Source organism: Poeciliopsis prolifica, unplaced genomic scaffold (assembly GCF_027474105.1).
Source record: "Poeciliopsis prolifica strain line A6 unplaced genomic scaffold, Auburn_PproV2 SCAFFOLD025, whole genome shotgun sequence".
Classification (NCBI taxonomy): domain Eukaryota; kingdom Metazoa; phylum Chordata; class Actinopteri; order Cyprinodontiformes; family Poeciliidae; genus Poeciliopsis; species Poeciliopsis prolifica.
In genome coordinates this window covers 688065-711123 of record NW_026562400.1, presented here as the reverse complement: position 1 = coordinate 711123, position 23059 = coordinate 688065, and the positions used below count along the sequence as shown (strand labels likewise).

Genomic DNA, 23059 nt, shown 5'->3' with positions numbered 1-23059 from the left:
TGAATCAGAATTTTTATTTGGTTATCACAATTATCACAAAGAAACCTTGACTATATTGCCAAAAGTATTGGGTCAGAGATTTAAATAACTGAATACAGTTGACCCAATCAGTTTCATGGCTCCAGGTGTACAAAATCAAGCACGTAAGCTGTCGACTGCCTTTATTACCAGGTCAGTAAATTCCAGCATCGTACCGTGACAAGATGTTCAGCTGAGAAATTTCTTCCCTTCAAGAAAATCCACAGTCAACTGTTAGTGATGATATAAGAAAATGGACGTGATCAGAAATGACAGCATTGCGGTCATGAAGCGGTGGGTCGAATAAAATCACAAAGTGGGGTCAGCAGATGGTGAGTAGTGCACAGAGTTCATGAACTTTCTGCAGTCAACAGTTACAGACCTCGAGAAATTATTCTGCCTTCATATGAGCTCAATAGCATTTCAGAGAACTTCATGGATTTGGTTTCAATCGCTAGGCAGCTGCAACCAAACCTTTCATCACCAAGAGCAATGCAAACTGTTGGGTTGTCACATGTATTATAAAGTCAACCTTTGCCTGTTTGTGGTTTACTTTTCACAAATTTGCTAAAAAAAAACATTCGAGTTGCGTTCCATACAGCAATATTTCTCTATTTCAAAAACTAAAAAGCTTGTTGCAAGATAACAGTTTCAGGGATTTCTGCAGAAACAAAGACATTGAGAATAACTTCAAATGAAAAACTTTATTTAACTGGTGAGACAAAAGTATGTTCAAAAAGAAAACAAATGGAATAAATGTTCAAATTTAGTAAAAATGTTTTGCATTAAAATTGTAAAAAATACACAAATGTGCTGTAAGTAAAATGTGATTGGAAATATATTTTCAAAATAATTACAACCACGCTCGAATCAATACTCATTGTCTGCAAAGTGATAAATGCCTTAATGAATCCTGAACACAGAAAAATAATCATGCAGCCATTTTTCTGTACAGCTTGGATAAAATCATCCCCATGTCTTGCCCAGTGATTATGAAAAGTCATAGTTGTCAAATCATTTATTCAGTTTAAATTTGAAAGTGTCATGGTCTCTGACTCACCACTATCTTAGCATCTCGGACAGTGTTTTCCGGCACAGTGACCCAGTATTCAGGCTGATCCCAGTGGGGCGGCTGGTTGTGAACGTTGGTGATGATGACGGTCAGCTCCACAGAGCTGCTGCGGTTTCCTCCGTCTGAGGCCAAGACCTGCTGGTTGATCCGGGACGTCTTTAAGGAGACAAACAGGTAGAGAGATCAAATGAAGTAAATTTACTATTTATTTGGTCTGTGGAGAACCAAACATGTACTTACATAAGGACATAATTGTTAAAATATTGAAAAGTCAGTAATATTGTCATTCATGTTTACGTGAAAGTCTTAGATTTTGAGATGATGATGAGCAAAATCATTATCAATTTATTTTGTTATCATTTACAAAGGCAAAATTTAAGTTTCATTAAACAGTAGGTGGAAAACATAAATTAAGGAAAAAATTAAAAATGAATTTCCAGAAGAAGTCACACACCTGGATATTATTCATATATTGGTTCCTTACAACAATAGTTGTTAATACCATTTACTGTAAAAATGTTATTGATGTTTTTCACTCTGAAAATGTGACATGAAGTTGTATTTAGCCCATCTGAGTTAAATGTTTGCACACGGGTGCTAACATTTCTCGTCATTCCACAGAAAAGCTAAAACTCAAGTCAGGTTGCATTTTACCTGCCACTTATGATTCACAATAGGATTTCAGGTTGGACTTTGATTGGACCATTTGAACACAAATAAGCTGCAACATGAACCATTCAGTTACAGCCGGATTTGCAACTCGAAAACAGAACTTTTTGCAGTTAATAATTTTGTACTATGTCTTGTTGATACACATAAAATTGCTGGGAAATATATTAAAGTTTGTGCAAAATGTATGAATACTTTTGGAGTAGACTGAAAGCTGGCATGAAGTTAAACTAAGGTTGAACCTGTTGTGTTTCTAACCTGTGAGATTGGGTGGTTGACATAAATCCAGCCAGTGTTGGGGTTGATGTGCAGGTAAGCTGGCTTCTGGTTGGACAGCGAGTAGGTGATGGCCGCGTTGCTCCCCTGATCGTCGTCGTGCGCCGCCGCCCGTAAAAAACTAGTTCCAACTGGAGTGTCCTCTCTTAGGAAGTCTGAAGATAGAAAAACATTTGGTTTAATGTCCAGAAAGATGCTAGATGTAGTCCATCGAGCTCCACCCAGAATCCCATTCTCACTCAAGCATGACGAATATATTTGATTAAATTTGACGGAACAAAATTTACCACCACATTGTGTGGTTGTAAGCAGACATTATAATAATAGGAACGCAGCATTGTGATGTGTCAGCAGAGTGTCACCTCATTTTGTCATTTCTGGGTCTCATTTCACAAAGTCAACATGCATTTTTATATTTATGAATATAACCTCAAATCCTGCTGACTGCGGCGCATGTCAGTGCTGATCAGACAACCAAAACAACGAGAGGAAAGGAGGTCGACTGCTGCATTTTCTCCCTCAAATGTTGCTTTCACAAACATTATGTCGATAATATTTTCCTTTGCATATTTGGGTGTCTGTGAATGCATTACAACTGAAAACTCATCTCATATTCTGTTAAATATAATGAGAAATCCAAGAAAAAGCCTTCACTCTGACCAACAGCTTGGACTGTGAGGCTCTACTGTAATGTAGTTGTTTACAAGATATATTGATAAAAATAGTAATTTTCTAAACAAGTGTTCTACACAAGCAATCTCTAGATCCCCATAGCATCGAAAATGTCACAAAAAAGATGAATACTAGAAAAAGTATTCACTTTCCTGAATGTTTTACCCTTTGTACTGCTTTCACAAATCAATTATGATCAACAAAGACAGCAAGGTGCATGTTCTGGACAAGCCTAGTCAAATCCACACTGAGTCACAGTTGCAACAAACACTGAATATAAATTTGGCAGAGGTTTTTTTTTCTACTCCTATTTGTTAATATTTGCTGCAAAATCCAAAACTTTAAAGCAAGTGCTGGATTTCTATACTTCTATCCTAAGTTTAGAATTACTTTCATGTTCACAGATGTCTGAAAGTTGTTTCTGCAGCCGGAGGATACTTCCCAGTAAACATACTTCTCTGCAGGAAAAGGAAGTGCCGAATATGTTAAAGCTATTAGAAAGTAAGGAGAAAACATACCAGCTGCTTATCGCCGCGCCGAAAGCCCAGAACCTTTGGATGTGTATTAAGACCACAATATGAATAATAAGCCAACTAAATAAAAGTGCTTTCTGGCAGGAGAGCATGCAAACACTCACTAACCAGCGGTAAATAAATTCATGTCCCAGAAACATTTAAATCTGCCTCTTAAATAGTTAATGAGCCACTCTGCGTGTTTCTGTAATCGGACGTGGAGAACTTCTGACAAGTCGCTTATCAAAACACATATTTGCACAGACAGTAAACAAACACAAATCCATGGAGTATCACTGCGAATATTTCATCAGCATGAAGAGCTTTCCAGGTTTACAAAGATGCAGATTAGCAGACGTCAGTGACAACAAACATGAGGCTTTTGTTTCACCTTTTCCCTGTAAACGTATTCTGGACCAGATGATGCTTCGTGTTGAGCTGGAAATGGTCAAATAGTCCACATGTCCTGCAGCTCATCTGCTGGGAATGAGAATGTCTTCCAGCAATACTTACACTGGTAGCGGCTGTTTTCAAACTTGGGGTCGTTGTCGTTCTGATCGAGGATCAGCACTGTGATCTGACAGATGCCAATCAGTGGCTCCTCAGCCTGATCAGTGGCCGTCACAGAAAGCGTGAATTCTCTCTGACGCTCCCTGTCAAAACTTACTGCTGTGGTGATCACACCTGACAAGACACAATTTACACAAGACACTATGTTAGGGCTGAAACAGTTAATCGGATTAAGATGTCAGCTAACACAGTAATTGATTAAATATTCACTGGATTATACCGACCTAATAGAAAGAAAATTTGCTAAAAGAACAACATAGTCGTATTTAAGCCAAAACCGTACAAAATAAATACATCTTGCATTTAAGATATAAATATGTTCAACCCACCACTTGAATTCTTCAAGTGGTAATTTTAGTTTCACCCAGTTCAAATTCAGTACAAAAATATCTGTTTAGTACCTTGTGCTGTCCACCTATAATTGATAAATCAATACAACAATCAATAGATCAGCTCTACACTGTATTGATGTCAATACTGTAGGAAAGGTTGAGTTTTTCATGTGTTGAAACCATTTTTTAGCAGCAGATGCATCCTTTGCTACAAATGATTAAGCATTAACTAAAGGAATGATGATATGGCATTTTAGTCGAAAAAAGTTGATTTTGTTATTTGAAAATTAGTTAAATTATTTTCAATATTTCACAAAATAAGTTTGTGGTTATATGGAAAATCTGCGGAATGTGTCATTTTTTTACCTCAAAATTATTGATAGAATAACAGTTTATATCAGTGTATATAAACTGTTACATTAGGTCCTTCTTTAGAGCTTACCAGTGTGAGGGTCAATATCAAACCCGGACGACACACCGTCTCTGTGCATGATGCCGTATTTGACCTCTCCGTTGACCCCCGTGTCTGCGTCATGAGCCTCCACGCGAAGCACGAACGTCCCTGGCGGCTGGTTCTCCAGAACCGCTGCATTGTAGTTTTGACACTGACAGAAACAAACGTTATAGTCAGGGAGATGAAAAAGCTGTTGATGCATTTTTATTCACAATATGGGATCAATTGTGGAACCTCATCAAACACAGGCTTGTTGTTGTTGATGTCATTGATCCCAACGATGACCTGCGCGGCGCTGCTGAGTGGGTAGGAACCACCGGAAGCGTTGTCATCTGTGGCGGTGATGTTGAGGACGTACTGCGGGCCCCTGAGCCTGGGGGGCGGGCTCCGCCGCAGCTTGATGATGCCTAGACATAAAAATATTAAAATACTAGCTGAATCTTTATTTTTCTAAAAAGAGCCAAATAATTTTTTTCCTAATAAGGTTTCTTATATAGGGAACATTGAATGCTTTAACATCTTTAGAAATCCTGTTCAGTTGCATCACAAGATTTTTTTTTTGTGCCAGATGGCAATACATAAACTTCTCTGGAGGAATGAGAAAATTAAAAATGTTTCTGCAAACAGAAAGTATAAGAAAGCACCCAGGAGCCACTGCTCAAGTTGCTGTGGTTGTTTCTGAGCCACAGCATCCACAATAAAAATCCTGCTGGTGAGTATAAATAACAGCGGACGTGTTGAGTTTAAAAAACACTGGAGATGAAAAGCGGCGCTGTGTGTTTCCTGCTCTGTGGGTCAACAGCAGCAGCGACTGTCAACTGAAGCAACAGCTCGCAAAAAACCCTCACATTATTCCAACTCAGGTGAAAAACAAATGCCCTTTTTCTGCGCTAACAATTGCTGCGGCATTAACATAACAGAGGCATCGCAAACAAACAAACAAGCAGCTTTGGTAGCAGCATCAATATAGACACGGAGGCTGAGAGGGCGCGATCACATCTACATGAAAATACTTCACAAAGCTTTGAAGTGACAAAGCAGAACATCCGAGCAAGCCAAAGGCCATCTGCTGCATGAGTGCAGATGAGTGTGTGCCGGCGTGTGTGTAGGTGTGCCTGAGAGTGTGAAAAAGAGCGTTAATACAACATTTATGTGCAAATGTTCACATTTATTTCGTTTTGTGCACAGATGCATGAGAACAGTGGAGGAGTGCATGTGGCTACGTCAAAGAACTGACCCCCAAAACTTTGACCCTCCTTAAAATAAGTTATGTTCAAACAGAGCCTCAGGGGAAATAAAGTTTAAAGTGGCAGAAAAGAACGGACAACAGAACCAAGGGCTTCAGATTTAACCGGCATTTAATTTCCTCTGACCAACAAAAAGTAGGTTAGCAGTAGGGTATATATTGTTACTTTTTACTTTCGTCAAGACTGAGCGAGTCAGAAAAAAGTTAAACAGGGACAAAAGTGATGCAAATGTTTTTGATATAAAATATTCTTCAAAGCGATATTAAAATAATGTAAAGTGATTATCAATTCAAAGTACATGTGTTTAGAAAAAGGGCTAAAGTTATTTATACCTTTTTCAAACACCATTGCAAATGTATTTTCTTGGTATAACAGCAATCAACTTTTTCATGGTCCAAGCCTCAATGTCATCACTTTAAAAATTAGCTCCCTGCACAGATTTTATGTCAAAGTGGGCTAAAATACCTCAAAAACCAACATATCGCGTCCAAATCTAAAGACATTCAAGAATGAGATGAGAAACAAAGTCATTGAAAGTCACACAAGAACATTTATAAAGCTTTGACACCAAAGTAAATGACATGGGCTATTACCTACAAACACAGAAAACAAGATGGCATCTTAAGCACTGCAGACTTTCCTCACCTAAGGCCTGACCTCATGATTCTACAATAAGAAAAAGATCCTGGGCAAAAATATCATCCATGTGAGTTTCAAGGCCAAAACCACACAAAGGACTGTCTCACCTTTGCCAAAAAAAAAAACACCTTAATGATTGCTGATATGTTGCTCTTGCTGACATGACATGGACATCTGGGAGACAGTCTCAGTACATCATTTATGGGGAAAGATTATGTTCAAGATTTTTCTAGAGAAAACCCACTTTGTGTGTGTTTGTTCTGACTGCCTTATTTCTGCCACGTTGCGGAAAAAGAGACCATGTTTTTCTCATTCCGATATGGAGGAAAATTCACCCAAACATCCTCCTGTGTTGCTCATCAGAACAAGCAGAGACCACAGCTCGAACACCTGCACTGCAAAAAGAGATGACGCTGTGGCTGGCTCTCTGTGGAACGGCCCCTGGGACTTAATGAAAGAACGTCGTGCCAACATTTTTCCAGGCTTGATAGAGAAAAACAGTAGGAGGAACAAACTGAGGTAATTTTCTAGGAAAACACATTTTCTCAAACAAAACAAGCTGCAGGAAATCCAGCATGCAAAAATAAAAAGTGTGGAGGACACCAGCCATTATATGGGCACTGCTAGAGCAACAAGAGGTGGACTCCACATACAGCCTTTCTGCAGCATAAACAAACCCACAAAGCTGCAATTTATTTTTTCAAATGCCAACACTCCTCCATCAACAAAACCTGTTCAATAACTTAAAAAATAACAAAGAGTCTGGTGTGTCAATGTCATGCGAAAATGGATGTCAAAGTTCAGATCTGGGAGTGACATCACACCAGAAATGAGCGAATTCTAGTTGAATGTCAGAAAACAGAAGGGATTTACTCACATTTTTGGTGCCAACTGTTCTTAGCAGCCCTTTGCAAACATCTTATTTCTCTGCTTTACACATATTAAAACCAGAACTGCCTCCTCTCTGTCGTTTGCAATGGGATTCAGGGCCTTGTTTCAAAGTACAAGTACAACAGTGTGCAGAAACCCTGTTTTAATGTCTTATTTATTAAGCTGAAAATCACACTAACATTGAACTCAGCTTCATGGGTCGCTCTATTTTTTATTTATTTATCTTACTTTATTTTATTTCTGACTTATCAAAGAGACGTTTTAAGATTACAAATACAAGACAAGTGCCTCATCGATTCACACTGGGAACCAGTCTATTGAGATCAGGTTACTCTGTGGGAAACAGGGCAAACCCCATTCCTCCAATCAACAGGGAGGAAGAAAATTGATCCCAAATTCCAAATGTTCTTTCTCAATGCCCTAAATAACAAGAGCTGCATGAGAGAGAATCTTAGCATCACTCTAATTGTCTAATTTAACCTTTCAAATAATTGTGTATAGTTATTTTTGTCCATTTTTTGACTATTTGTTCAGTTGCACTCCACCAGCTGCAGTAAACCATTGTCACCAGTTTTTCCAGGTACATTGAGCATAATGTCTAGTGTTCATGGTAGAGCATGAAACATTCTTCATTACACTTTGTTGAGTCACTGAAAAGCAATATGAACAACTCATAATTCAAAAATGGTTGAAAGATATAGATGTCGCAGGAAAGTATACACTGGCAACATTGTCATCATGAAAGACACTGAATGATGCTGCAGAGACGCCAAAACATGGATGCTTCTGCCACTGGAGTCCAACAGAACATTTGATAAGTTTGTATTTTTTTTAAAGCATCCCTTAAAGCACTGCTGAGATGAACAGCAAAGACACAGCCCAAAAAACAAAATGCCTTCAGCAACCATTGTCACTGTCACTCTTGAAACACTGGAGAAAAAAATGGAAAAGCAACGTGTGCATTCCACATACTTTGAGTTTGGCACATAAACAAGTTTTTATTTTTCAGTCACAAAAGGATGTAAAGGTCCTCACAAAGATAGGTGCACAAATATTCAAATGAGTGAAGTACATCAGGGACAGCTGTGTTTGCGTGTGAGCCGCAGTGATTATTTATGTGTGTTTGTTTTTTTATTTATGCATTTGTGTCTTCCAGGGGGTACGCTGGCCTCGTTAATACTATCACGCTTTATCCCCAAATACTTGTTACTATGGAAACAACCACTTTGCTGTGTGCATGTGTGTGTGTGTAATTGTAAGTGATCTGAACACTGCTGTTGTGTGTGTACATGTGTAAAAGTGATTGTTCCCCTTGTTTGTGTGTGTCAGAGCGCTCTGCTTGCTAAAAAAATAACATGTTGACATTCATTACTGTCCCATTAGAGGCAGAGCTGGAAAAAGAGGAATGTTTTCAGAACAAAAACATCTACTGCCTAGAGAAACTCTTAATCTACTGCTCACATTCATTTTAAAATTTGAGTAAGCCATTTACATTCTTCAAGACCGAATTTAAGCATTTTTTTTAAATCAACTTGAATATTATTTCAATGCTTTGCTTGCTGTCTGTTATCAGAGGGAACATGTCCAGCAGCAGAAAGGAGTGATAGTTTGGTGTGATGCACTCTGGGAGATTTACATTTACATCTATTTTGATGTCCTTCAAATGCAGCCTGAGTTTTTTTTTTTGTGAGAATATCAATTTTTTTGAATGTTTTGTTCACATAGCCTTAAAATAAAAATGCAATTAAAGACGCAGTTGAATAATAACAGTCATATCAAAACAAAGGATTAAAATGAAAATGTTGATCTGTAGGAAAACAGCTAATAGAGTGCATAGAGGTGCAGCAAAATGTAAATTATTTGACTAAAATGTTGCTTGTTTGTTGTTTTGAATATAATTGGTTATTGTGTCACATTTTTTATCAGGTAAAATCCAACCACCTTGTTGCTGAAATGTGCTATGCAGTGATGGGCACAGTTCCACACACTACTGCTAATGGAACATGGGAACAAAATCAAACAAAATAAACAGGAAAGCACAATATAGCTATTATAGAATATGCAAGTTATAATATCACAATTAAATTTTAGGGTTAGCGCAACTAACTTCTTAGCTAGCAGTGCCCAGCGCTGGTGCTATGCAAATAAACTTAACTTGACTTGCAGTTATTAGCAATGTCGCAGGCAGCAAGAAGAAGAAACCGAAAGGAGTTGGGTTGTTCTTCATTCGCACTCCGAATTTAAATGACAGAACAGTATCAGAGAAAAATCTTGATCTGGATCTTCTGTTTCAACAGAAGTTCAACTTGACAAAAGGTTTGTTGCTTTTGTCTCACCTTTTTGGTTGTCTAGCTGGAAGTTGCTGTCCTCATTGCCCCCTGTGATGGCGTAAGAGACGCCATCCCCATCAGGGTCATTGGCGTGAACAATGGCGACCAGTGTGTCAGGACCAGCATCCTCACTAAGGAAGGTCTTGTAGCTGCAAAAAAGAGGGAAATAACCTTTAACTGTACTGGAGGACATTGGAAAAGGTAGGATGACATGTTACACGAAGTAAGAAGTGCAAGACAAAATGCACAAACACATGATAGTGTGAAGGAAAGAGTCTGGATTGATTGTAGAAGTGAAGATGAAGTGAAAACAAATGGAGGAAACAAAAATAAAAATAAAGTGACTTAAAAACACCTCAGTTAGCAGATCGACTCTGTGGGTGACAGAAGGAGTGAAAACAAGAGAGACGCTGACATCTGACCTCTTTACTGTTAAGTAAAGTGACAACCACACCGAGCTGACCAGACGGAGGTTCTTACACGCTTTGGGAGAAGACCGGCACCTCATCGTTGGTGTTGGCCACACGGACACGAACAGAGGCTGTCCCAGTTCGAGGAGGCGTCCCTGCGTCCACTGCGACAACTACAAACTCGTAGATGTGATTGGGACGCTCATAGTCCAGGCGACGGGCAGGGCTGACCACACCCCCGGATGTGATGTCAAAATCGCCACTCGGGATGAAGTAGGAGATCTCGGAGTTCACCCCGGCATCACAATCGCGAGCCAGAACTGATGGGAATAAAAAGAGGAAATGTGGTGAAAAACATCTAAAAGAAGAAATGATTGAGGAGAGGAAAAGAAAAAAACTGAAAGAAGTAAAAGGAGGAAGACAAATGAGGTGGAAAAAAGAAAGACAAGGGAATTAAAGACGAATGAATGTTGATATAGATTAGTGAAAGGAGAGGAAAAAGATGGTGGATTCAGGAGATGGAGGGAAAGAAGTAGAAAGCCACTCAAAAGACGAGCAAAACCTGTAAACAAGAGATTTGGATATGTGAGGGGATGAAAAGAAAAAAAACTGTGAAGTTCAGGTGATAGGAAATGTTAAGAAAGAAAACAAGATCCCAAGAAAAAAGGAAAAACGTCAGAACAAGGAAACACAGCAAAAGGAAAACAATAAAGAACTGAGAGTAAAAGAAAGTAAGAAATCAGGAGGGAAAAACCATAAATGTGGACACACACAAAAAAAACCCCCAAAACAACAGGATAAAGCGAAATAACTGGTCTCATCATGATGCATGATGTTACAACTTCTGCAGACTCATCAGGTTTTGTTACCTTGCAGTAGTGAGGTTCCAGGTGCGACGCTCTCAGGTATGTTATCTCTGGTATAGATGGAGTGAAGAAACTCTGGTGTGCAATCATTCTCATCCGTTATGTGGACAACGACCTGGAGGAAACAGCTCATTTAGTTTTGGTGTTTCTCTGTATGGATCTACAGATCAATCAGAAACATCCAGGTAACGTCTGCACCAGGCTGAAAACTTGAGTCAATATTGATATTAATTAAACTGCCTTGGCCAAAAACCCAAATTACATAATAACATGTAACATAAGTCCAGTTTTCTTTATTATTATTGTAATGACACCAATATGTAAAAAAAAATTGTTAACATCAGGCGATTCTGATTATAATCCAGATATATTGTTAATATTGGTACTTCTGTCTGTGAAGTATTTTTCTATAATTGTATGGAACTTCAAAGAAACACAATAGACTAGAGGATCAGTCAGAAGTAAAGCTGGAACCACTCATCTTAGGTTCCCCTCGATAGAGAAAGGTTTCTGTCTGTTGTGATCAGGACAGAAACAGAACCACAAAAACATCACAAATTCAAAATTTTGCTTCGCCATCTGTTAATCTATCTGGGATGTGGTACCTGAATGACAAATATAATTTTCTCACTGCCTTTTATAGTCATATCAGTGTTTGACGTTGCAGTGTGAAAAATTGCAGATACAGATGCCACTGAAAAGCTATAAGCTTAAGGAGAAACTACTTTATGACCATTTGTCTCTCTGTCCTTCCTGTAAACCCTTAAATCTCAATCCTCTCGGTGTCTCACCTTGTTCCTCTTTCCCCATCCAACATGCCGGAACTGAAACATCACAGTTTGTTTTTATTCTCATAAAAAATGAATTAACTGGTGACGCCGCTGATATCACCATCTGAGCACAGATTTCCTCTGCAGACCTGAACCTCAAACGCCCGACAGCAGCCTGTCAGGGTGGGCTGCCCTGACAGCAGGGCAGGACAGCAGGGCAGCAATGGTGAGGCTGAGAGGATTTAAATGTCTCTGCAAATATGCACAGAGCTTATGGAAGACGTATGTCTAAACAAGGAAAAAAATTGTTTTATTTTTTCATTTTAAAGCCATTTAACATTTCTGCTTTAAAAGACTAATTTGAAGGAGACAAGAAAACAAATAACTTTTTTCTGTTTACTCCAAAGGTAAAATGTGAAGAACAAATCACTCTGAGTGATGAGGTGCAGTCAGTAATCACCTTTCAGTAGCAATTACCTGAAGCATAATTAAGCCCTTGTGTTATCTACAGGAGATGTTTTGTGATTTTTTTCTAAACAGAAGGAAAATGGTGACAGTTTTTGACTTTGTAAAAGAAATATTTTCCCATTAAAAACAAAATATTTGTTTTCCGCAGGAACTTGAATGTACGACTTTAGAGCTCACCATTATTTCTGTAACTGGATTTTATTGTAAAATTGTAAGAACTGGATTTTGAAAAGCTCTTAAATGGAAAATGTTTATCATAAAACAGGAGAGCAGCTGACAGATTTTACCATACAATTATAAAATTATGTGGTGCAAATCATAAAGAGCAACTTTATTAATGCTTGGTGTGAAAACAAGTGCAACGAGTGAGAAGTGGAAAGTATTCCTGACTTCTGTTGCTAAGATGTAACCATAACAGGAATAAAAAGTGTCAGCAGTTTAGCACACACTGGTCAGAAAAAACATACTAATTTCAATATGAGTTTATGGAATAAAATGCCATGCGTCCACTGCATGTTTATATGCTTTAGTGGGAAGGTGTAGCTCTTTGCTTTGTATAATTTGCATAGCTTACCAAAAGATTAAAAAGTCAATTTTTGTAGTTGTGTTTGTAGACAGGATGTATAGTTTTTTGCATACAGCATTGAATTCAGTGTTTTCGTCAAAAAAAGCTTAATTTACTGTTTCTGATAAGTGTGCGTATCGTATGCAGTAAGATGTACATTTTAATGGTTGCATCATATCATCTGATTCAGAAATGAGCTTGTTTTCATCAGAGAGCAGCTTGTTTAACAGTTGGGCGTCAGCACATTCAGATGCTGTTTTAAAGTGAGAGTTGATAAGTTGTGATGGTGGTGAAATTTTATTCTTAGTGGGGTTTGCATAGCAGCTTAAAGACAGTTTAAACAGTTCTATCAAACCTTAACCTCTCTGTTTATTGGCTTGGTTTTCACTGCTTACAATATAGAATAGAAAGTAGAAAAAGCAAGACAATATTCTTCAATATGAACTTAAAATATTGGTTGGTAACTTATTCAATCAATAGCTTTTTGTGTCTAATTAATTGTAACACTGTTTAGTTGTGAAGCATTGCTTTCTGAAATGAATGCGCTTTGGCAAAGTGTGCCAGTACACTGCGTTCACAGAATAACACTTCACAGTGACTGTCATCACAGGTCAGTAAACTGTGACCTTGTTCGCGCCTGACTTTGTCGAGCCTCTGGGGTGATTTGATCACAAGCTCAGCCTCAGCTACAGGTGTGAATGCATACGCGACACACAGAGGTCATGGTGAGATCTGAGTCCCTGGATAACGTTCATATTTTGTCCTCAGCTGCAAAATGACCTGATCGCTTAACAAGGTGAACATCACTGGTCTTTAGGTCGCAGTGAGGAATCACTGGAAGGACACATCTGTTGAAGAAAAGTTAGTCACAATGTTGGGCAGTGAATACAAGTCGTTTCCATCTGGAACGTGATGCATGTTTTCAAAAAATGTGTCGGACATATGAACGTGTTTGCTTTTGAAAAAACATTCAAACGCTTTTGCAGAAAAATGCAAAGGTGGTGCATATTTTGGTCTGAAAACTAAGATGTTATTGTTTATTGCAATTACTTCTGGGACAATTCAATTTCCAGGAAGATTTGTTATTATAGTAGAACTAATTATGAACCATTACATGTGTTGTACTATACATATTGACAGGCTCATTGTGAGAAAGACAATAAAAGCAGGTTTATGTGTCGCTCCAGAGTCAAATGTTTTGTTCAGTGTTTTCACTGGATTAAAGTACAGATCAGTGCATTTCCACCCGACAGAAATGGAAAACATGATTCCCTGAATTACAGGAACCACTCACTACCACTTTTAATACAGATTTTCACAATTATGTGTTGAATACATTATTTCTATCAACAATTTGAGACATGTAATTCAAAAAACACAAGAAAAATTACAGTCTTATAATTATGTTCTGGGAGAGGTGACAATGAAAATCGATTTCCTTCAGATTAAAAACAATTCTGATCAAAAGTCCTCTTGAGCTCAGATATATTTTAGCCAGAAAAGCTTGTCTACAACATAAAAGATTGGATAAAAATGCCCTTTTTTGCACAAGTAGATGGGAATATTCTCAAAGTATTCATGCCATAATTAATGCTCAATTTATTTTGTTTTGCATGAGCTCTGTTGAAGTTGTTGGAATGGTTCTTTCTAAACCAGTACAAACAGGACTCAGTAAATCTGATGGCGCTGTTGCTGTTACCTCTGCAACGCCGCTGAGGCCGGTGTCGCTTTCGGAGGCTCGGACCTGCAGGGTGTGCAGGTTGTGACCGCTCTCGTAGTCGACCGATCTGGTGAGGCTCAGAGCGCCGCTTTCCTGGTTGATGCTGAACAGGTTTCCGGGGTTAATCAGTAACATGTAGGACAGACTCTTCATCTGGAAGGAGACGGCCTGAACCACAGCAACACTGACCACAAACACACACAGAAAGGTTAGAGATGAGCCAGAAAAATGTCATTTTAGTTCTGTGAACCATATGTAGGCTGGTTCTGCAGGAGGTCCCTGAGATTACAACAAGATGAAAATATGTTTTTATAAAAGGAAAAGACTAAGGTCTTTTCCTTTTACTTTTTATCAACTCTCTTTTCCTATTGTCTAATTCATGGGAAATGTATAATGCTGAATTTGATAAACAAAATAAGATAAGACCTTCTAGTTCCAGTCTACTCTACATCCCCAAAACCAGAACCAAACATAAAGAAGCAGCATCAAGTTTTTCAGTTTTTTGTGTTTTATGCTTAATGTTTTCACTTTGAATTGTCATCTGAAACTTGCTTTGCCGTCCTCTCACTGCAAAGCCCAAGAAAATGTAAAGAATTAGACATTATTCTTTTGAGATTCTTTAGAAATGTTGTTGAGTACCTAATTTAACAATCTTGTTAATGCATTACCTCTGTAAGAATATAATTTACCTCATATGTGAACTCTCAAATGATAATGTTGGTGTGTTCATTTATTTTGTCTTGCATACAGTGTAAAATGAGCGCAGAGCAGAGGAAAGCTGTTCTTCACCTACGTCTCCAAACAGACTTGGTGACACGCTGGTGCTGCTCTTAAACTGTGCAGTCTGCATGGATTATTCTGAGCTCTAAGGTGCCATGCTCAGACCTGGCTAATCAATTTGATTAAAAGAGAAACATGTACACACAAATACACGCAAGGGCATGCAAAAGATATATAATGGACGGCTGAGACACAGAAAAAACCCACACTGAGCTACACCCACACGGCGCTCAGAGGGTGGCATGGATACTTGGATATTAATACAATGTGCTTTGCGCCAGCAGCCCTGGGGGATTCAACACACTCACACACTCCCCTTCATGTTTATCCAGACCTCACTTTTAATAAATATTTGAATTTGCCACACTTTCAAATTCTCAGCCTCAGGCCACACTCATACATCTGGGCCCTCTTCATCCATCCCACCCCCTTCCTTCTCCTCCTCATCATCCCTCTTTCTCCCTTCCTGTTCTTCTCTTCTATTTTCTCTCTTCTGTCTTTCAACCTCTTCCTTCCTCTTCCTCTTTTCTTTTGTCTCACTCTTCAGGGCTCATCTTTTCATGCATCACATGACATGCAAAGCACAACAACGAGCACACACACAAAAAAAAAACCTCACAGAGGCAGACTCGCAAAATCCATTCATTTTTTATGGCATTGGAATTTAAATGATGGGATTGCAGATGCAGAAGGTAAAACATAAATTTGGGTTAATAACCTTTTCATGGTTCCATAATTTAGCATTCATTGATATCATATATTCAGTATATAACCACTGAAGTAGTGAATGCAGTATAAACTCTGAACAATAGTTCTCCATAACAGACATTTTTGCTTATTTATTTTATTTATCTATTGTCACCTGGAAGTAAGCCCCTGGAATCTTACCTCAAAATCAGTGAGAATCCCCTGTTAATATATTTGAATTTAGAAAAAGACTTTGACTAGGCCACAGATGAATATAGCAGCTCTGATTGAATGTTCTTCTTTCCACTCTTTCATAATAAACAAATTTGTAAAGCAAGTGATTATTAAGTGTCCAGTCAATAGCCACAGCTCAGATTCTCCCACCTGAGCTGTGGACCTCTGCAGCTCCTCCAGAGTTGCAGAGGTATTGCATGGACGTACTGGCTGCTTCTCTGATTAATGATCTCCTTGGTTGGCTTGCAGGTTAATGTGGACGGTCATGTCTTGGGTAACTTCCGAAGCTAGTTGGTTGAACCGGGTTTTATTTAGGGGTGTTGAAGTAAAGAGGCGTGAAAACATATGCCATCATCAAAATCATCAAGCAGGTACATTTCAAATATTTTGATCAATGTTCCATTTATTATGAATCAAAGGCAACTCTCAGCAATTGAGCTTTCAGCTGTGATGTAAAAGAACTCAGTGTTTCAGCGGTTTTGCAGCTTTTTGGAAGGTTGTTCCAGATTTGTGGCTCATAGAAGCAGAATGCTGCTCCTCCATGTTTGGTTCTGGTTCGGGTCGGTATTGTGTTTTGGTGCTAAGTCATTCAGTGATTTATAAACTAACAAAAGTATATAACATGCAACTTTATGCAGCTCTATTACAACAAATCCTGTCAAAGATGGGTGTTCAAATAGTACGAATATTTATGCAAGGTCTTGTATTTTAAGGCTTGTTTGGACGTTTACTGTATATCAGAGGTACTGATAATGTTTGTGTTGGTGGGACTCACGGTTGGCCAACAGGCGTGTTTTCCAGCACGTTCAGGCTGTAGGTGGAGTTGGTGAACTGTGGCGGTCGGTATCCAGCAAGGATGGAAACAGTGGCTGGTGGGCCTTTACGGCCTCGTCCGTCCACCGCCTGGACCCGCAGATGGTACTCCCTGCTTGGGGTCAGAGGTCGTCCAGTGGTCCTAATCAACCCAGAGCGATGGTCCACTTCAAAGCAATCCTCACCACCTAAGAAAAAAGACACAATTTATATATGCATATATATAAATAAAAAATAATTAATAAATATTATATGCTGAAAAATATAGTAAATTTTCCCTGTTTTGCTTGAATTTTCATTGTGTATCTACACAGGACTGGTGTTTGCTATTATTATTAATTTCATATTTACTTCAGTACTTTGAATTATGAGTCATTCTTTTTTTATCATGCTTTCAGTTTAAATCATTTTAATGAATAAACTGCTTTTATAGTTCTCTAACTATGTAATAAATGTTGCCATTATTCAAACAATACATTCATTTGTGGATTTTCTTTCTCACGTAAACAACCATCTCTCAACTTGTCCACTTGTGTATAAATAAAGAGACGGAGTCCCAGCTGTCCAATTATGAAAAGCCAATTGAGGGAAATTGATGCTGGAGGCATGCTGGCTCTGTGTTTATTTATGTGTGTTCTATGAGCTAGTTAACGCTCTCTGAAGACGCAGAAAAAAAAAAAAGAAGAGTGGGCTCATTTTCTCTCACGTCCCTCTGGGTTTATGAGACAGAGAGGGGGGAGCAGGAGGAAATAAGTGATGGAGAGATGAGGAATAAATAAAGAAGAAAAGGAGGAAGAGGAGGGATGGAAAACTGGCAGCACAGTGGAAATGAGAGATGTGAAGGAAGTGAGGAATAATGGAAAAGGAGACGAGAACGAAGATGAGGGGAAGAATCCCCAGCTGTTGACCAGAGGGTTCTGCAGCAGCAGCTGCAGCCCGACTGTCAATCATCTCCTCTTTCTTGGATATGTTTTCTGTGACAAATTTATTTCAGTCTCTGTAAAAACAGTGTGTGAGCGAGAGAAAAAAAAAAGCATTAAAGCTCTTCAAAGATTTGGTTGTCTCAATTATAAAAATGTTTTATTTTTTGATTCTATTTCTTTGCTTCCAATTAGCTGTTGCTAATTAGAAAAGGTATCGAAATTAACAACCTCCAGTGGGATAAAACTTTACTTAAACTGTTTGATCTCCTGCTATCGCTCAGCTCTTTCATTATTTTCAAAAGTTGCAATCCGTTTTGATTAGGCTAACGTAAAACCCTCTCCAACTTGACGTGAAGGTGTGTTGTAAGCTCAAATCTTTTGAGAAAACTGGAACACTGTAGGTATTTGCAGAGATTTCTGCTGCGGTGCAAAGCAACAGAGGAACAGCAGGAGGTAGCGAGCGACCTGTCTGTTCTTTCGATAAGACAAACCTGCATAAAAACCCATAAGGATGCAAGTTTATATCGCTTTAATTTATGTTTGAAGTTTCTTCCTAATGTTTATAAGGAGGAGGATCAGATTTCACTTTCTGCAGAAGTGAAGTAAATCTAAAAATCCTACTAGGTAATAAAAAATTGCTACCATTATGGCCAATTTTTGTGTGATGTTATAAAAGTTATTTTGTTTTGGTGGCGAGTAGGAAAAAAAGCTTGATAATAATCAATCAATTTTTGATGTTCACATTGGGTAAAATCCTATTATTGTCACTGATTAGGTCCTTGCTACACATACACACTGATGACACATTTTCTCTGAAATGTGTCATCAGAGAAAATGTGCCAAATGCAGATTTTAACTTAAATTATTGGATTATTCGTCAGTGCACACGTGCTCACATTATCCCAAAGGGAAGCTTTTAATATGGGAGCATTAAAAATTTGCTCTATAAATATAATTTCTTCTTCTTCCTCCTCTTCTCTTCTTCTTCTCTCATAAAATGTAAAAATAATAATAATTAAAAATAAAAATCCACAGCCACCGGCAGCCGTACGCCCACCCTTAAACTCTCCCACTCGCTACCTTCCTCTCCTGAGACTTTGCTATTATTCGCATTTCTTTGCCCCGGGGAGCGATTAAGAGTGCAGCTCTGTGCTTTTTATGCACTTTTTTTTTCTCCATTTCCCTCTTGACAGTAATTGAAATCCAACAAGTCAATCTTTATTTATAAATCACTCCTTTGAGCAAAACAGGTTTTTCACAGAGTGCCTGGCAAAGTAGGAGCGAACTTAATTACAGATACAGGCAGGAGATAAAAGCAAAGACGCGACAGGTTTAGAGAAAAGTAGACTGGGAAAACAAGGTTTGACTGTGACAGGTAAAAAAATAAAAATACAAAGCAAGATGATAGATAGATAGACAGACAGGCCTGCTAATATTAGAGAAGTAATATCAGAGCTAATATTTTACTTAACTTACTAACAGCAAAGCAAAACTGTATTTTATCTGCTTAGCTAAAACAATATGTTAGAATATGAGGGGAAAGCACCGTCTAGCAGGAGGAACTGAGCTTGTCCCAAAGCGCCGTCTCGTTGTCTGGCTGACAGCCGGTAGACCACAGAGCCAGATGTGGCATCAGGACCCACGGCCCCCAGGTAAGGCGACGGAAACATCCCCCACTGGAGGTCAGCCTGACTGGGCATGCTCAGAGTCAGCCTGCACAAATACCACTCATCACCTGAATGTGGGAAGAAAGGAGAAAGAAGAAGATTATTATTTATCGTATGAGAACATCGTTTTCTGCAAGTTTGAACAACTGAACAGATTTGTCTTCATTTTTTGCAATTGTTTTGTCTTCTGTCCTGATTATCAACCATAGAAGAAGTTACATCTATATATCTTGAGAAAAGCAACTATTTTCTGTTTTTTGGTTGCTGCTTCTGTGCTGCTATTGTTGTCTGAGCTTTGCAGCATCGCAGCTCGTTAGCTAAACCAGCTCCAGTCGCTCAGGCAGTGGTCTAAAAGGGGAGCAGCTCTCAGCCAAAGGGGACAAGGTGACATTTCTCTTCAACATCTCTCATGTTTCCCCGTGTTTCATCTCCACCCTGCTGCACGAGAAGACAAGAACCAAGGAGCAAGGGATGAAAAAGGAGAAAAAGAAGCAGCTCCTCCAAAATAAAACAACAAAACTTTTGAGTGTGGAAACAAGGAAGAGCACAGCAGGTGCTCCCACCTGCCCACTAAAAACACACATTCTTGTCATGTCTACGGTTCTGCTCCCCATCTTTATACTTATTATTTCACGTCGCCTGGTTCTGAAGGGGGATTTGTTCAGTTTGGGGGGTGCCTCGGTGCTTCGCTGTTGTTTTGACTCCTGTGTCGTTTCACAGCAGCGCGGGAGACAACAGCCTGACAAGAGAAGAAACTTCACTTCAGAGGAAGCAGAGAAGAAAGGAAGGATGAGCAGGTGACAGGAGAGGAGGAGAGGAGATGACAACCCAACACAACGGTGTCTTTTTCTGTCTTTTTATATCACCTCTGAAGGTGTGTCAACACACTGAGAGCAGGAGAGGGAGGGGAGAGACAGGAGAGGATGAGGAGGTGAGGAGGAAGAGGTCCCTCGACGCATCAATCCACAGAGATGAGAATCAGAGTTAAAGAAAAAATTAATGGGGAAGATATTAGAGATGTACCAATCCAACATTAATATATCTGTTAATTCAATGAGTTTGCTTTGAGCAACATTTTACTTTATTACATATTTTAAGCTACATTTAGAATCAGTTTTTAAGTTTGACCAAGCTGGTCAATATCTTGACCTAAAAAGTCAAGATGTTGGTGTATTTGTGTGTGCAAAGTTATCAAAAGCATTTATAATTCAGTTAATTCAGGGTTTGGGTTCTTCTGCATCGTATTGGTATCAGCCAATGCAGATCTTCAGATAACAATAACTAAAGTGGGAAAAGTAGTTATGAAACAAGAAGTCCAACAAAGGAAGAAATAGATGTAAAAAAACTAAAATTAAAAAAGGAGAAAAACTGAAACAGTCTTAATTAAATAAAAACTAGATGCTGCTCACAGTTTATCTCTGGTTATTTAAAGTCACTGATAATCATAAAAACATCCTAAACCATAACAGTCTCCCATATGGCAATAAGAAGACCATCTTCATCTTGAATTAGTGCTACATGCTACAGAATGCCACATTAAAGCAGATATTTAAATATTAGTTGTAGATTAAAGGAGACAAATCAACTGAAAAGCACTGGGAGAAGACGACAGGGTGATAATAAGGAAGAGGAGCACATTCTTGTTTTCTGTATGCGTCATTGCTCTTCAGTCATAGCATAAAATCCAGAATAATCACATCCATTCCTGTTGGTTGTTTAACATACGCTGAGCTGTGGCCCGTGTATGAAAGGGAAATGAAATCTGTCCCATTATCATGATAAATATTAACACATTCAGATGCAGCACCACAGGTCAACAGCAGACATCAGGCGAGGTGCAAATTTTAAAAGCTCCATCTGACCGAATAAAAGCAAACATCTGGGAGCAGGCAGAGCCTCCTCCATGCCTCCGGGCAGATCAGAGGTCACTGACATCAGAATAATGACTTGTGAAAACTTTTTTCCCCTGCAGATGGGGAACCACTGAACGTCATTACAGAATGACGCTCTTCCATATCGACAGTGAAGCATTCTGGGTTCCTGATCAGTCAGAGAAAGGAAGTGGATTGATTATCTGTCTTGCTGCCAGGATGCAAGGATGCAAAATTTATGTGTGCATGTGGTGAAATCCAGATGTTGTTTGAAAGCCTCTGGGTTTGTTAAAGAACAAACATCATGAAAACCAAAAAACACAGCAGGCAAGCAAGAGAGAAAGTTATGGAGAAGTTTAAAGATTATTTCTAAGAGTTTTCCTAAAAATGGAAAGAGTGTACGAAAACTGCAAGTCTACAAGTCCATGGTAATTCTGGAGGAGCTGCAGTGATCCACAGCTCATGTGCGGATTGTTGACAAGACAACTTTCAATCATTATTGATGAACTCAGTTCAAGCCAGATATTTACATACATCAAATAAAAAGGCACATTATTTTTCTTGTCACTCTCTGAAGCAAACTGTGTGAAGGGAACCCAAAAGGTTTGACCCAATTTAGAGGACGATTATCTCTGATTCTGACCAAATGTTTGTAAACTTCTAAATCTGAAGAAAGTTGCAAACAATCTCAAAAAAATTCTGACAGCATTCAGCAGATAGAAATAATTTTGGTAATTCTGACTAATCTAAAACAAGAGAAGTTTTGTCTGATTTAACTTCACACAGTAATATGTCTATTTATTTGTTATATTTAAATATCTGGTTTCAATTGTAAGTGTGTTTGTGTGGTCTAGTTAAAGCCAGTCTGATAACCACCTGAGGATCAGTGGCAATCAAATATTAATAATAAAAAAAAAATTCTTGGAAACCACGTATTCTTGATTTTCCACTTCAACCCAAAATGTTACATTAAAGTTTGTAGCAAGAATAAAAGCAAGAATGTACAAATGAATGAATGAATGAATGAATGAATGAATGAATGAGTGAATACTTCATTCATTTCGAAGAAGGACATTTAATCCAGTTGCCACATCCGTCACCCAGAACAACAAAAGCAAAATATAAAAATCTTCTAGGTGTATAAATAATTTTTGCAAGCATTTCCTCTCCAAATTAAAGTCACAGTCTAATTAGACTGAAAACAAGCTGGCAAATATAAAACAAATATAAAACATGTTTTTCAGGAGGATAGAGCTGTAGAAGATAAATAATTTCACCTGAAAGCGTCACAAAATTACCTAAAAACAAGTTCACTTGGTTTTGTGCTTTAATTACATGTACCTATTTTGCTGTGTCAAACTGTTTTTTTTTGTCTGTGCTGAATTGGGAGAGCACAGTTTAGCCTTCAGGTGTTAACGGCTATTCATCTCATCTGAGTTTAGCTTCCTTTAAATGAAGCACTCTTTCATATCCTTGCACTTATCCCTCTCAGCACAGAAAATTTACTTCGCTGCTTGAATGCTGCAGAGATCCCTGATGTGAGGCGCTGAGCTGAAGCCAGAGCTTCATGAACACATGCAGGCGTGCCAAGGCTCCGGAGGAG

General features: G+C 38.6%; 1 protein-coding gene across 1 annotated transcript in view; it reads right to left on the bottom strand.

The window, feature by feature from the left end:
• si:dkey-22o22.2 (neural-cadherin) overlaps positions 1-23059 on the bottom strand; it is a 119910-nt gene that overhangs the window by 47227 nt on the left and 49624 nt on the right. Inside the window, exons 2-12 of the mRNA XM_055047225.1 lie at positions 19465-19653; positions 16958-17183; positions 14461-14665; positions 10962-11073; positions 10163-10412; positions 9689-9831; positions 4810-4982; positions 4564-4726; positions 3733-3903; positions 2018-2190; positions 1079-1246 (exon numbers count right to left, since the gene is read on the bottom strand). Of these exons, the coding sequence (XP_054903200.1) occupies positions 1079-1246; positions 2018-2190; positions 3733-3903; positions 4564-4726; positions 4810-4982; positions 9689-9831; positions 10163-10412; positions 10962-11073; positions 14461-14665; positions 16958-17183; positions 19465-19653 (1973 nt within the window). The remainder of the gene's footprint in view (positions 1-1078; positions 1247-2017; positions 2191-3732; positions 3904-4563; positions 4727-4809; positions 4983-9688; positions 9832-10162; positions 10413-10961; positions 11074-14460; positions 14666-16957; positions 17184-19464; positions 19654-23059) is intronic.